Raw genomic sequence first — 14,741 nt, 5'->3', positions numbered from 1 at the left:
TAAGAAGAGTGACTCCTTTCAAGAGCCTCACTACCATGGAGCTCGGAAACATGGATGGACAAACGGATGGAATGCCAAAATTACCACCAGGTGAACTCTCAACTGAGTGCAAGACCAGAAGACTGTAGGTGTAACAGATAATCCACGACACTCTGGATACAAGCAAATGCTGGTTGAATTCTTTGGGCTAAAGACCACATTGAGAACCACTTCCATTTGATTAAATAGGCGGCTCTGGTGGAGGACTTTCTACTATTAAGAAAGATTTGCCGGACCACCTCCAAACATTGTTCCTCCTCCTCCAACCATGCAGCATTCACTCTATGAGATGCAGGGGGGTTGAGCACTGGATGCAAAATCTGACCATGATGCAGAGCCAGGAGCTCAGGGTGAAGAGGAAGAGATATGGGAGGACAAATCAACAATGCAAAGAAGGTCAAAGGACCAACACAGTCTTGGCCACATTGAAGCAAAGAGAATGAGTGTGGCACAATCCCATTTCAGCTTGAGAATGACATGTCAGATGATTGCAATTGGAGCAAAGGCATACAAGAGTGCTGATTCCCAGCTCAGGTGAGAAGCATTGTCAGGGAGCCCAGATTGAGACACCTCAGAGCAAAACAGACAGTACTTCTTTTGTCTCTCGTGGCAAACAGGTCTATCATTAGAATGCTCCACTCCACAAAGATAGACCAAATGATGCTGGGCTTCAGAGACCATTTATGATTTGGGGAGAAATTTCTGCTGAGGTGATCTGCCAGGTGATTCTGGATCCCAGATAAGAGATTGGCCACAGGGGTAATGCTTTCCCCAATGCAAACCTTCCAAAGTTTGATTGCCTCCTGACACAGAATATTGGAGCATGTGCCCCATCTGTTCCCATAATACATCAGTGGTATTTTCATTAAGGATGTGCACTACTGAGTCCCTGATAAGATACTGAAAGGCCTTCCTGGCATTGTAGATGGCATGGAGCTCCAGGATACTGATATGCAAAGAAGCTTCCAGTTACAACCACAGGTCTTGAACTTTTGAGCCCAGGTGTGCTCTGTAACCTATTAAGGAGGCATTGGTGACAACAGTCCTGGTTGGTGGGGACTAAGCAAAGGGAACACCCTGGCACACACTGCCCTGAAACTGTCCACCACCATTAAGTAGTCCAGGACTGGCAGAGGAAGGAGGACCAGTCTTTCCAAGGAATAATGATTCTGAGGATAGACCAACTTCAGCCACTTTTGAAGAGGACAAAGGCACAATCTGGCAAATTAGAGTACCTATATGCATGCAGCCATATGGCCTATCAACCTCAGGCATACTCAGGCTGTGGTTGAGGGCTGAGACTGTAGTTCCAAACATAGGTGGCAAACTGCATGGAATTGGTCAGTCAGCAGAAACACACTCAAACTTGTACAGTCTACAGGGCCCCAATTAACTCAGTTCTTTGAGCTGGGACCAATGCTGACTTTCCACTGTTTAGGATAAGACGCAGGCAGTCAAGTAAGCATAGTGTGAACTGAACATGAGAGAAGACTGCTTCTCTGGACTACCCCTCAGTAACCAATCATCCAGATACAAGAAGATATGAATTCCCCTCTTCCTGAGGTACACTGTCACTACAGTTATGCACATGTTAAAAACTCAGGGAGCAAAAGACAGACTAAGAGGGAACATGGTGTATTGATAGTGCCAGTCCACCACAACAAACTGGAGAAAAAGCCTGTGGCTTGGGAGAACTGCAATGTAGAAATAAATATCCTGAAGGTCCAGAGCAGCAAACCAGTCAGCAAAGCTCTGACACATCTGGTACTGGCCACTGTTGGAAGGCTGAATACTGGACTAGATGGACCACTGGTCTGACCCAGTATGGCCATTCTTATGTGATTTCATGAGGGGAGGACAGTTCATAGGGTGACCATCTGAAATCTCATGAATCTGGTGCATTTGTTGAGGTTGTGGAGATTGAGGCGAGGTCTCATTCCTCCCTTGGGTTTGGGAACCAGGAAATACTGGGAGTAGAATCCCTGTCCCCAGTGCTGCAGGAAAACTTCCTCTACAGCCTGCAGAGCCAGTAGAAACTGAACCTGCTAGAGAAGCAGTGTCTAGTGAAAGGGGTCCCTGAAGAGGGACAGGGTAGGGGTATGGGGGAGGAGGGATGGAGAGAACTGTATGACATAACCCAATCTGACGGTGCTTAGGATCCAAATGTCCAATGTAATTGAGTCCCAGACACTGTAAAAATGAGCCAACTTGTAGGGGGGACAGGGATGGAGAGGTCACCATCGGATCATTACCCTAGACACACAGGTCAAGATGGGTACTTGCTGCATGCTGAGGGAGGATGAGCTGGCTGGCTACAATCTGGAACCAGAGATCTTTCATCTCTGGGATCTATACCCCTTTCTGGGGTAGTGCCGCAGCCTTACAAGAGACTGCCTGAAGAAATGCTGTGAGCGGTATTACTATTGTTGCTTCTGACTGCTATAGGGGCATCTCTCAAGCCAGAAAATAAACCCCCAAAGAACACAAAGTAGCTTGGGAATCATTTAAAAAAATCCAGGGTTTCATTTGTCTTTTCCAAAAACAATACCCGACAATAAGGTAAATCCTCAATAGTCTGCTGCACATCGAGTGTAATGCCTGAATTCTGCAGCAATGAGGTCCTCAGAGTCACCACTGATGCCATAATTCTGGTCAAAGCAACCACCACAGCCAGAGCTGACTGTAATGAAGTCTTGGTTACCAAAACAGCCTTCTGCAATGAAGACCTTAAACTCTTCCCTGGAGGCATCTGGAAATTTGTCTGCAAACTTAGACATGGCTGCCCAATTAAAGTTATATTTATAGAGCAATGCCTGTTGGTTTGCAATGTAAATCTGCAGGGAAAAGGAGATATAAATCTTCTTCACTATCAAGTCTCTGTTTTGGACTCTCGGTCCTTAAGCATAGGTTTATAAATTCTCTGTCATGCACTGTCACTTGCTGCAGTTACCACAAGAGAGTTAGTGTCCAGGTGAGTAGAAACTCTCAAAACCCTGCATGGAGACAAAGTACCGCTTTCCCACACACTTTGCCATGGGAGGTAATGAAGTGTGAGTATTCCAAGGGGTCGGGCCTTTCCAGGCTCCAAGAGAAGATCATTTATTGGGAAGGCTGCTCTCCCTGGATCTGGTGGTCAGAGAATATCGAGGGGCTTGGAGCACAAGAGGGTGCTCTGGACTGGGACCGAGGGCATCGGAGGGCAGGAGGAGGGATCAGGGCTGGGGCATGGGCTTGGGACACGGGAGGGTGGCTCAGAGGTGTAGGCTCCAGGAAGTGTTTACCTCAAGCGGCTCCCAGATGCAGCAGCATGTCCCCCCTCTGGCTTCTACGCGGAGGCGTGGCCAGGTGACTGCTGCACACTGCCCCTTCTGCAGGTGCTACCCCTGCAGCTCCCATTGGATGCAGTTCCTGGCCAACGGGAGCTGGTGGGGGGTGCGGCCCTTGGGGCAGGGACAGCATGTGGAGCAGAGCACCAGAATGGGGCAAGCCCCAGACCCCGCTCCCCAGTGGGAGTTTGAGGGCCAGATTAAAACAGCTGGCAGGCCATAGTTTGCCCACCCCTGTGTTAGATGGACCTGCTCCCTCATGCATGCCAGAAGTAGTACATTGCCCATCAGCTCTACTCTTAGAAGATGAAGAAGAGTCTTGCCCAAGCCCTGGAGTGGTCACAATTAGTCTTATGGGATCTTTCCCTTGCGGGAGAGAGAGAGAGAGAGAATGAATGAATGATTCTTCTTCCTGTTGGGGGACACAGCATGGTCTAAACAGAGTGGCATCCTTCACTGGTTCTGAAGACGACTGCCGATCAGATGAGGTTATTGGTGTTGAAATGGGCCTCCAGAAGGTGCTGCTTCAGCTCTAAATGTGTAGCCATTTGAGTTCTGTTCTTGATCATCTTACAGATGGAGCTCTGTTCCTTACAGTGTCTCTCGCCAAGACACAAGAACCTCGTGTGGGAAACTGCTGTTGGGGATGACACCCCCACCCCCACCACACACACACACGAACAATGCTTGAAACATGGTGAGGGCATCACACAGGACAGCCAACTACTCAAACTAACCCTAAACCACACCTAAGGTACTATCATCTAGAGGAAAGCAAGAAAAACTCAAAGCAGACTGAAAACATGAGGTGAAAACACCACACCAAGCTCTGGGCGGTGAGAAGGAACTGAAGGGTGTCGGTGGCCCTTATATAGCCAGGGAAGGACCTAGGGCCAAAGGGCATGAGTGCCACCACTATGAGTACTGCTACGCAAAGTTCCGTGGCTTTGGTATGCTGGGCACACATGCACCTACATGGAATACACAGCTGAATCTACTTGAAGAACCATCTTGCTTTCCTACCAGAAAGCATTTCAACCCAAACACTTAGAGGTTATTGTGAGCACCACTGGAAACAAGCAAGGAACTAACTTTAAACCTTTCATTGAATTTCAGGTCTGCAGAATTTTGTTGACCATGAGAGCTCATATTGAGCAACGTGAACTAAGCTGGTAATGAAAATCTTATATGCTTCTCACTCCACCCCCAAAAAAAAAAACAGTGGGAGCAGGCCTTATTTTGTGCATGCATGTATTGGAGAAGGACCTTAGAAGAGGGGGTAAAGGGGAGGTTAGCTATATGCTGTTCCTATATTTTGCATGTTAGCAAAGTTGTGTTCTTGTTTGTTTTCTTTAAATATCCCTAAGGCATTTTCTACCACAAAAAAGGGAAGAAACTGCATGCTAAATGCTTTTTGCAACATTTACTATATTAAATTCTAAAATTAATGAAGGTTTCTTGATTTTGCTCAGTACTTTAAACCAGTGATCTTCCAGAATGCAACAACTGTCAGAATCTTGACAATCAGTACATTTACCAGTTATCCATGTTAATGGACTTAATATCTGCAGTTTGCCAATACTGAAGACAGAGACAATTTAGTATGTCTCAATGCAGTTCTAAGGGCTTGTCTACACACAGTTTTGCAGCAATTTAACGAAACTATTAGAAAATGGATTTATTTAAGTTGGTGCAACCCTTAGGTAAGGGTGCAATTATATCAATATAAAGGTATTTACATTGGTATAGTTGATTTCACTAAATAGCTACCCCAGTAAACTCTAGGAACTTTCATCTATTTACCACTCAGTTTTTCTATTTATGTAGTAAAAATTGGTGCAAAAAACTGTGCAGAGGCCATCCCTAAATGTTTTAAGATTTTCAAATTATTTTTAGTATTGTACATGGATTCAATCTAAACAAGACTGTTCCTAGCTCAAGACAAAAAACAGTTCCTTTCATCCGGTCTGATATCATTGTGAACAACTGGTTCAACTTCCTGAACTACTTAGGTGCTCGACGTAGAAGGCTAGCGCCTGGTGAACATCCAGAGAGTGCAGCCTCTGCTCACGGCTACTGGCATAAGGCTTAGGATAAAAAACAGGCAGGAATATATCTTGGCTAGTATGGAAATGTGACACAACCTTAGGAAGAAAGGCCGGGTGAGGTCTGAGTTGCACCTTATCTTTGTGGAAAACCATATAAGGTAGGTCTGAGGTAAGGGTCTTTAACTCAGACACTCTCCCTGCGGATGTAATAGCGACCAGGAAGGCTACTTTCCACAACAGGTAGAGAAGGAAGCAAGTTGCCAGCGGGTCAAATGGGGGCCCCATTAGTCTGGAGAGGGCCAAGTTAAGGTCCCATGCAGGAACGGGCTTTCTAATCTGAGGATGTAGCCATTCCAGACCCTTGAGTCATAGACTTTAAGATCAGAAAGGACCATTATGATCATCTAGTCTGACCTCCTGCACAACACAGGCCACAGAATCTCACCCACCCACTCCTATAAACCCCTAACCTATGCCTAAGCTATTGAAATCCTCAAATCATGGTTTAAAAAGACTTCAAGGTGCAGAGAATCCTCCAGCAAGCGACCCGTGCCGCACGCTGCAGAGGAAGGCGAAACCCCCCCAGGGCCTCTGCCCATCTGCCCTGGAGGAAAATTCCTTCCTGACCCCAAATAGGACGATCAGCTAAACCCTGAGCATCTGGGCAAGACTCACCAGCCAGACACCCAGGAAAGAATTCTCTGTAGTAACTCATCTAACCTCATCTAACATCCCACCACAGGCCATTCAACATATTTACCGCTAATAGTCAAAGATCAATTAATTGCCAAAATTAGGCTACCCCGTCATACCATTCCCTCCATAAACTTATCAAGCTTAGTCTTGAAGCCAGATATGTCTTTGAGGAACCGGTCCAATATTATTTAGGACTAAGTACGGTAGAAGTGGGATAGACAGTTCATGAAATAGGGGGAAGGATCCGCTGTGGAAGCAGGTGCGCCGTCCTCAAAAGGCCTGCTTTGAACCAGACAGTGGCTTAGTCCGGCCCTGGCCCTGACTGGGCTGCGGGTGGGAAAGCTTGCACCTGCTGTTCCTGCCCCTGCACTGGTAGAAGTCCTGCCTCAGCCTAGGAGAATAATGGTATTGCTGCTGTGGTTGAGACTTAAAGGGCTTGCTGAGGTGTGCGTACCCAACGACTTCATAGTCACCTGGGAGTCCTTTAGGCTGTGCAGCCTAGAGTCTCTTTGCTCCGAAAACAGTCCTGTCCCATCAAAAGGCAGGTCCTGCAGGGTTTGCTGCATTTCAGGGGGCAACCCTGAAGATTGCAATCACAAGCCCCACCTCATGGGTATTCTGGAGGAAAGGGTGCAGGCAGCAGAATCCGCAGCATTTACTGAGGCCTGCAAAGAGGTCCGTGCCACTGCCTTCCCTTCGTCAACTATAGCCGTAAACTCAGTTCTGAAGTCTAGTGGAATCAGCTCTTTAAACTTCAGTTCATGGGCCTCCATGTTGAAGTTGTATCTACTGAGGATAGCTTGTTGGTTGACTATCCTCAGCTACAGGCCTCCCATTCAATAGACCTTTCTGCCGAAAAGCTCCATGTGCTTCGATTCATTCGACTTGGGAGTTGGTCCTTGCTGCCCCCGTCTCACCTTCTCATTGACCGCAGCCACTACAAGGGAGCATGGCTGCGGGTGTAAGAATAAGTACATATAGTCCTTAGAGGGCACAAAGTACTTGCATTCCACGCCTTTAGCAGTGGGCGGATTGGTGCAGGGGTCTGCCACAGTCTTAATGTTGCTCTGAATTGTTTTTATCAGGGGTAGAGCTACCCAGGATGGCCCCTCTGGTGTCAAGATGTCCACCATGGAGTCCTCAGGTTTGACAACCTCCTCTGCCTCCAACTCCATGTTGCGGGTGATCCTACAGAGTAGGTCTTGGTGTGCCCCCACTAATGTCGGGGATCCACACTGGATCTGGTGCTGGTGAGCAGTGTCTTGACAGGAGCAATCAGAAGCAGTGCTGTGGTGAATAATGCTGGGCAGAAGAGGATGATCGCTGCATCATGGCCGGCTTGCCTCTAGATGGCGCTACTCACAGCAGCACTGGCGGCTTGTCTCTGACTGCTGGGGGCTGAGGAGCCATCGCCACAATTAGATCTCTGGCAGCATCAAAAGCGTTAGAGCTACACTCCCACCCTGAACGCCTCCACCTGGCACCGCCTGTCCAGGGAACTGCTGAGCGCCAGACCTGACAGTCCCCTCCCAGGAATCGAAGTCAGTGACAACAACTCTTGCTCTCTGGGCACCGAGGGCTCCTTCATAGGATGCACTGCAGTTGCACCTACTGGCTCAGTTGTCTTCAAGACCTGGGAATGACCCCTGTCGGTATTCCTGTGCTGCTTGTGTGGCAACGGTGAAGGAGAGCAGTGCGGGCTGTCTCCACAGTTCACGGTGCTGGGGAGCGCTGGTGCCGAGGGTCTCTTAGGCCAGAGTCCTTCCTTGGCACCATGTCACGTACTGAGGCCGGGCCACTCTGCACAGATGCGTTCGGTGCAGGATCCTGACTATCCACAGCAGGTTGAGGACCAAGAGCAGGAGCAGTTTTAGACAGAAATCTTGCTTCTTTCTAGTCCTGGGGTGGAAAGCCCTGCAGATCTTGTACCTTTCTGCTTGGTGCGCTTCCCCCAAACACTTCAGACACGTGTCAGGGGGGTCGCTAGTTGGCATAGGCTTACTGCAAGTTCCGCAGGGTTTAAACTCGTTGCTCAGAGGCATGCCCTGGAATCCAAAGGGAAGGTAAGGGAACTGGGGAAAACTCCCCGATCCTTAAACTTTATCAGCTATATACACTAAACTAACGAACTACTAAGACTTAACATTCTTTCCAGTTGTATTTGTAGTTGAAGGGAAGCACTTGCTAGGCAACGACCACAGTTCCAATGACGGTTACTGGTGGTAAGACGGAACTGAGGAGGTGAAGGGTCAACAGGGGCAAACAACCAGTGGGGCCCCTGGAGGATCGAGATACAAAAGGAGCGCTTAAAGACGATAAAGTCACTGCGGAGAAACCAAATGGATTCTTTGCTTCAGTCTTAACGGCTGAGGATGTTAGGGAGATTCCCAAACCTGAGCCAGCTTTTGTAGATGACAAATTGGAGGAATTGTCACAGATTGAGTTGTTGCTAGAGGAGATTTTGGAATTAACTGATAAAACTTAACAGTAACAAGCATTCACCCAAGAGTTCTGAAAAAACTCAAATGTGAAGTTGTGGAACTATTAACTAGGGTTTGTAACCTGTCCTTTAAATCGGCATCTGTACCCAATGACTGGAAGATAGCTAACACAATGCCAATATTTTAAAAGGGCTCTAGAGGTGATCCTGGCAATTACAGACTGGTAAGTCTAACATCAGTATCGAGCAAATTAGTTGAAACAATCGTAAAGAATAAAATTGTCGGACACATAGAACATCATAAATTGTTGGGCAAAAGTCAATATGGTTTCTGTAAAGGGAAATCGTGTCTTACTAATCTATTAGAGTTCTTTGAAGGGGTCAAACAAACATGTGGACAAGGGGGATCCAGTGGACATGGTATACTTAGATTTCCAGAAAGCCTTTGACAAGGTCCCTCACCAAAGGCTTCCCTTACTCATTTTTTTACAATTCCTAGCTTCTGATTCATTACTATTAACTTCCCCTTTCTTCCATTTGTGTATGTGTGGTGCTTCAGTAGAGCCAATTTCACAAAGCTGAAAACAAGTGAGCCAAGTCAGCTGGGAGAAGCTGCGTTCCATAACGTGCAGGTTTGTAGAAGGCAGGCGAGGCAACAATTATATCTACATCTACCAGGCCTGCACTTTATTCTGCTTACACATTATAAATGTGATCAACTCATGATCATTACTTGTCCCTAAGCTACCATTAATTTTTAATTCTGTGATCAGTTCCTCTTTATCTGTTAGGACAAGTCTAACTGTGATGGCAGCAACACCGAGTTAGGAAACTCATCTCTAACATTTAGAAATTTCAAACATGTTTCAGTACTGGAAGCATGAGACCTCCAGCATGTCACTCAGATTTAAGTAGTACCCCATGATCATGCTGGGCTTTTTTTCCTACACATTGGATTGGTCCTGCTTTGAGCAACGGGTTAGACTAGATGACCTCCTGAGGTCCCTTCCAACCCTGATATTCTATGATAATCTTAAAATTGATACTATCCCTTTAAGCCCACTTACCAACTACAAAAGAATCCAGAGGCAAACCAGAGCATTACTGTGCCACCTAGTGTTAGAATACAGATACTACATACATGAATGAAACAAGTGTAATAGAACTCAAACAAAATTTCTCCTTACCTGCTTTGCTATTTCTCTTAAACAGGCCACTCCTCGTTCAAAGTTAGGAAATACTACAGAGCCATACTTCTTGTATTCAGGGATTGGTCGAATTTTTATTGTAACTTCTGTAACCACTCCAAGGGTTCCTTTAAAAAAGGAAAATGAACATAAACATCATTTCAATGTCACAAAAATCTTTCTTGCTTTCTGACTTAACGTATATGTTTGAGTATTTTCATACTATCCCATAAGGGAGATGCCTTAAGAAAATTAAGTCAGATTTGTTAAATGTATTTTAAAACCTAGAGCAGTATTTTTATTGTGCATCATTTCACTAGAAGCTTAATTTTTCTTTCTACATAAGCCTCCAATTAGAAGTTGACAGTTAAGGCAAAGTTCTTCAAACTGTGGATCAGATTTTTTTCAGAAAATGATCAAATAAGCTCAAGATGCATAAAAACTAAATAGTTTTAATACAGTATTCTGCAAAAGCTCAGCTATTTACTGCTTTGCCACTGTTTTTGACAGGCTCTAAATAGACCTGTCAAGGAAAGAAAACAGGTTGCCATATCCAGATGTGCAAGACAATGAGGTTTAACAATATTTTCCCCATTCTACTCAGTGATTTGTAGTAGTGGGGGCAATCAGGGGTGGTTTTTTTTTGTTTTGTTTTGTTTTGATTATTAAAAGATTTGTATTAGGAAAGATAGGCTAAGACAGTTTGAAAATCCTTTAACATTAAGGACTCTAAACAAACAATTTAGGACAGAAAAGATTTCTTCAGGTAACAAGTTAACTAGTTCAAATTACTGAAGTTAACCTGAAGATCATACAAGAGATATTAGAGGTCTGGCAGACTAGTGATGACAACTTTTCAAGTCATTAAACTGGTTTTGGGGAAGCCATCACAGAGTCTGACTAACTGTTAACGGGGGGCTATTCAATGTTAGAATGCCATGATAAAATGGCAATATGTTGTGCTAAAACCAACTCAAACTAGTGTTGTAAGTATGGTTTCAGTGTCTTCAAACAAATTGAAAACATTTAAAAATATGCAAAAATGTATGCGCATCCAATGCACTTAAGTCAGAAACGTTTGTCAGCACATGTGCCCCAGCCATCTTTGTTCCTGGAGCCAAGACCATAAAAGGGGTGTGACCACCCCCTCTCCCTCCATTTTTTCCACACTATCTAATACCTCAAATAGTGGGGGAAGGTGGAATGGTCATGGAATGTATCTGAACGCAACACACAGAACAAAAGTTATTGTACAAGTAAGTAACAGTTTTTCCTCCTTTGAGTGATTGTGCACATATACATTCCACTGTGACTCACCAACAGTTTCCTTACAGGTGATGGGACTTTTGATTATTTGAAAAGAGACTGCAGTCAAAAGCACTGTTGTACTGACTTGCTGAAGTTGGCACTGTCCCAGGAAGCTTGAGTGAAAACAGAGTGTCTGGAAAAGCTATGTACTGGCAACTGCGTTGTTGGTTTGCAGATGTCCACTATTGGTATGTTACTGATGAAATATAATAGGACTTAGTGGGCTGTTAGTCTCACAGGAGGAGAAAACTTAGCTAGATTATAGCAGAGCTTAATAAACTCAAATGCAGTGAGATAAATATTGGGTTTAATGGGTTACTCTTTAATCCTTTCAGCAAAGGCCACAAAAATTCTAGGAGATGATCTGAAAGACTTTGTGAAGTCCAGGTAAAAGGACAGAGCCCTCTCAACATCCAAAGTATGAAGCTCCTCTTCAGCTCTGCTAGAATGAGGTTTTGGAAAAATACACCGGAAGGTGAATTGTCTGAGGTGGAAACAGATACATGAACTTCAAATGTGGCATAAGAGAAACCTTGTCTTTGTGAAACATTGTGAAAGGGGGGGTTGGCTTACAGAGCCTGGAACTCCAGTTCCCTTCTTGCATAAGTAATTGCTAGCAGAAATGCAGTTTTCATTCTTCTTCTCATCAGATATGGACCTTGACATGCCAATTTGCTGCAGCCTCATCAGCGAAGTGCAGAGCCCTCAGACAACCATCAAATCTGGTCAGAGGGCAGTCATCAGTGATGTGAGACACTGTCTTTGGCCACAGCTACATGTGAGATCCTCTCATGTGCAAACAGCCTTCCAATCCCTGGGGCCAATTGACCTTGGTCTGTTCAAAATCCATGAATGGGGCAAATCAAAGCTGGGTACATGCATGGTTGGGTCAATTATAAGAGACTGGTTTCTAATGTCAGCTGCAGATCATTCTTCACACCATATCAATACCTCAGAGAAATCTGGGTAGGGCAAGTGGGCCCACAACAGGTGCCTTGACGACAAGCATGCTTTTGGGTAGTTGAGGTCGGTGCATAGTGGTAGGCTTGGGTTTGCCCTGATCTTCTCAACAATTCTGGCTGTAGCAACCAGAGGGATGTGTGGAGGAGTGATGTGGCTTAACACAGGAAGCAACATGTGTAATCGCCACAGTTATGATGTGCATGATTGAGTGCAGTTGTGTGTCAACCACCTTTACATGAGACAAATGGAGTCAGACCGGAGCACAGTATTCTGCTGCAGAATTAGAAAGGGCTAAACCAGATGAGTGGCGATTTTGAGCATTTGCTCCCTATAAAGTGCTGGCCAATTTGCCTAGAAGGTTGTTTCACATCTTCACCTAATCTACCTGAGGAAAACTGTGGCTAAGATATGTGAGAGCTCTATCTGGGTTACTCCAAGGTAATCAGCAAACCACATTCAAAGTGCTTTCTAGAGCTGAATCCTGAAAACTGGCAATGCCAAACAGTAAGTTGATGGTGCCAGTGTGGACTGCACTGATGATACAGGAGGAACTGATCACATTTTGGTGGCAGGTGATGCAGACAATGCCATTGTAGCTGAGGCAGCTACAATTAGAATCAGACAATGCAGAGTCCAACAAAGGGAGACAAGTCCTTTGCCGCATGAAAGGCTTGTGGCATTGATGGCACTGACAATGGAGGTAAGTGTACAGCCGGAACCATTGCCAATAATGCTAAGGTTGAAGTTCTCTCCATTAAAGCAGAAGGCACCAGTCTCGACAACCCTGGTGGACGTGGAGTCTGAGTGCTTATGACCAGACCTCACAGCATTAGATGACTTTTTAAGTGCCTTTTTGTGGGATGAGGAGAACTTTCTATCAATCTCAAACAGTTCTGAACACTGCAAGGAGGCCACAGGAGAGCAAGATGTCACCCATGATTGGCTTTGGAGCCTTGGCAGCTAGACATGCACTTCTCATGGAGACTTTTGGTCATGGTCAGGCTCTGAGGAAGGAGATGTTGTCATTTCAAGAAGATAAATTTTAAGACAAAACTTCTATTTCTTTGTCCTAGTGGGGAACAATCTACAGCTAGAACAAATGAAAGAACTTGAATAGATCATCTGATGGAAGAATTATTACAAAGGGAAGAAACAAACCAGCAAAGGAGCTGTACACACATTTTTTCTGTAATTGGCCCACTAACACAAGGGGGCAACAAGTTTAAGTACTCATTTAAAATTATTTCATGGAGCAGATAAAAGCCAATTGTAAGCCAAGAGGTGCAGATACCCTTATAATAAGAAACAGGAGTTCACCTAAACAAATTAAGCAACTTTTGTGCTGATCAGTGACAGGGATAACAGCCCTGCACATGTAAAATTGTTTAAAACCAGGGGATTTCTGCATGGCAAAAAAACCTACTAAAACAGCTCTTTAAACTAGAATTGCAGTAAAGTGAACTATAACTATATTCAAAGGAGAAAATCTCTTTTCTGAGCTGGCTAACTGCAGCTCAGAGGCAATGGGAAAGCTCCAACTCTTCCTACAGGTGGTAAGAACAGAGGGAGCCCGCGGCCACGTCCATCTTATGTCTTCTGCTCCACATACGAAGATGGCAGAGGCCACACACCGGCCAATGGTACTGATGTCAAAAGTCTCTGACTTGAGTACACTGGCCGCACACACTTTTATAGTGTGAAATATATATGTGCACAGTTACTTGAAGAAGAAGAGGCGGCTTTTATCCTGCAGTTTCAACAAATTTAGTAACTAAATTGCAAACTCTTCAGGACAGCAACCATGTCTTTCTATATTTGTGCAGCGCCTAGCACAGTAGGGATATAATTCTGATTGGGGCCTTTTGGAGCAACTGCATGACAAATAATGGACTGGAAAAATGTATAGGTTAAAACAGAGATTTCATTACTGCATGACAAACACAAACAAGACGACAAGCTCAGTATTGTAATGATTAAAATTTTTTCTGATGTGTACATGGCAATGATTTGTAAACCTATTAGAATTTCCTAAAAGCTTGAGTTCAAAACTAAACTGATTATAGTTAAACACGAGAGCTGTTTTGAACATGCTTTTTTGTGTGTTTGTGCAACACAACAAGGCAGCTGTGATGAGAGCCACAAAGTGGTACTGAAATAAAGGAAGATTCTTGAACTGTAGTACTATCCATTAAGTGAAAAACTATGTTTTGAATAAATAAAACCCAAAGGATTTCAAACCATTACAGAAACTGATTTAATCTCACTAGCGGCATCTTGATATTACTTTTGTTTATACCTTCAGATCCCATAATGAAATGATGGATGTCAGGTCCTGTTGACATGCGAGGTACTTGACAGCTTTTTTCTATTACTCCTCTTGGGGTTACCATTTTTATATGAACCACCTGTTTAACACATTATACAGTGATGAGTGTTAAATATTGAATGAATGTATAGTCAAGTAATTAACATATATGGATTAATATAGTCATTAAAATTTCCGTTTACCACAAAATGCAACTTAAACTTGATGTAATTATACTGTAAAATTTGGAAATCCTATAAATTACCCCCTAGAAATTTTGTGGAGTAACCTGCTAGCAACTAATAAATCTAATACAATTCAGTTAGCCAGTGAAAGCACAGATTCTTCTCATTGTTTTGCCAAATCAAACTCTTCTCTTCTGTCCCTTTATGCATGTCACAGTTAATCTACAATTAAACATTTTGTTGG

General features: G+C 44.4%; 1 protein-coding gene across 2 annotated transcripts in view; it reads right to left on the bottom strand.

The window, feature by feature from the left end:
- Positions 1-14,741, bottom strand: part of AGPS (alkylglycerone phosphate synthase) — a 130,115-nt gene that overhangs the window by 66,807 nt on the left and 48,567 nt on the right. For both annotated transcript variants that reach the window (XM_045033141.1, XM_045033142.1), the window contains exons 10-11: positions 14,304-14,412; positions 9,737-9,864 (exon numbers count right to left, since the gene is read on the bottom strand). In XM_045033141.1, the coding sequence (XP_044889076.1) occupies positions 9,737-9,864; positions 14,304-14,412 (237 nt within the window). The remainder of the gene's footprint in view (positions 1-9,736; positions 9,865-14,303; positions 14,413-14,741) is intronic.

This window comes from Mauremys mutica, chromosome 10 (genome assembly GCF_020497125.1).
Source record: "Mauremys mutica isolate MM-2020 ecotype Southern chromosome 10, ASM2049712v1, whole genome shotgun sequence".
Taxonomy (NCBI): Eukaryota; Metazoa; Chordata; order Testudines; family Geoemydidae; genus Mauremys; species Mauremys mutica.
Note: the sequence above shows the minus strand (reverse complement) of the source record. Positions and strands in the feature narration are given on the sequence as shown.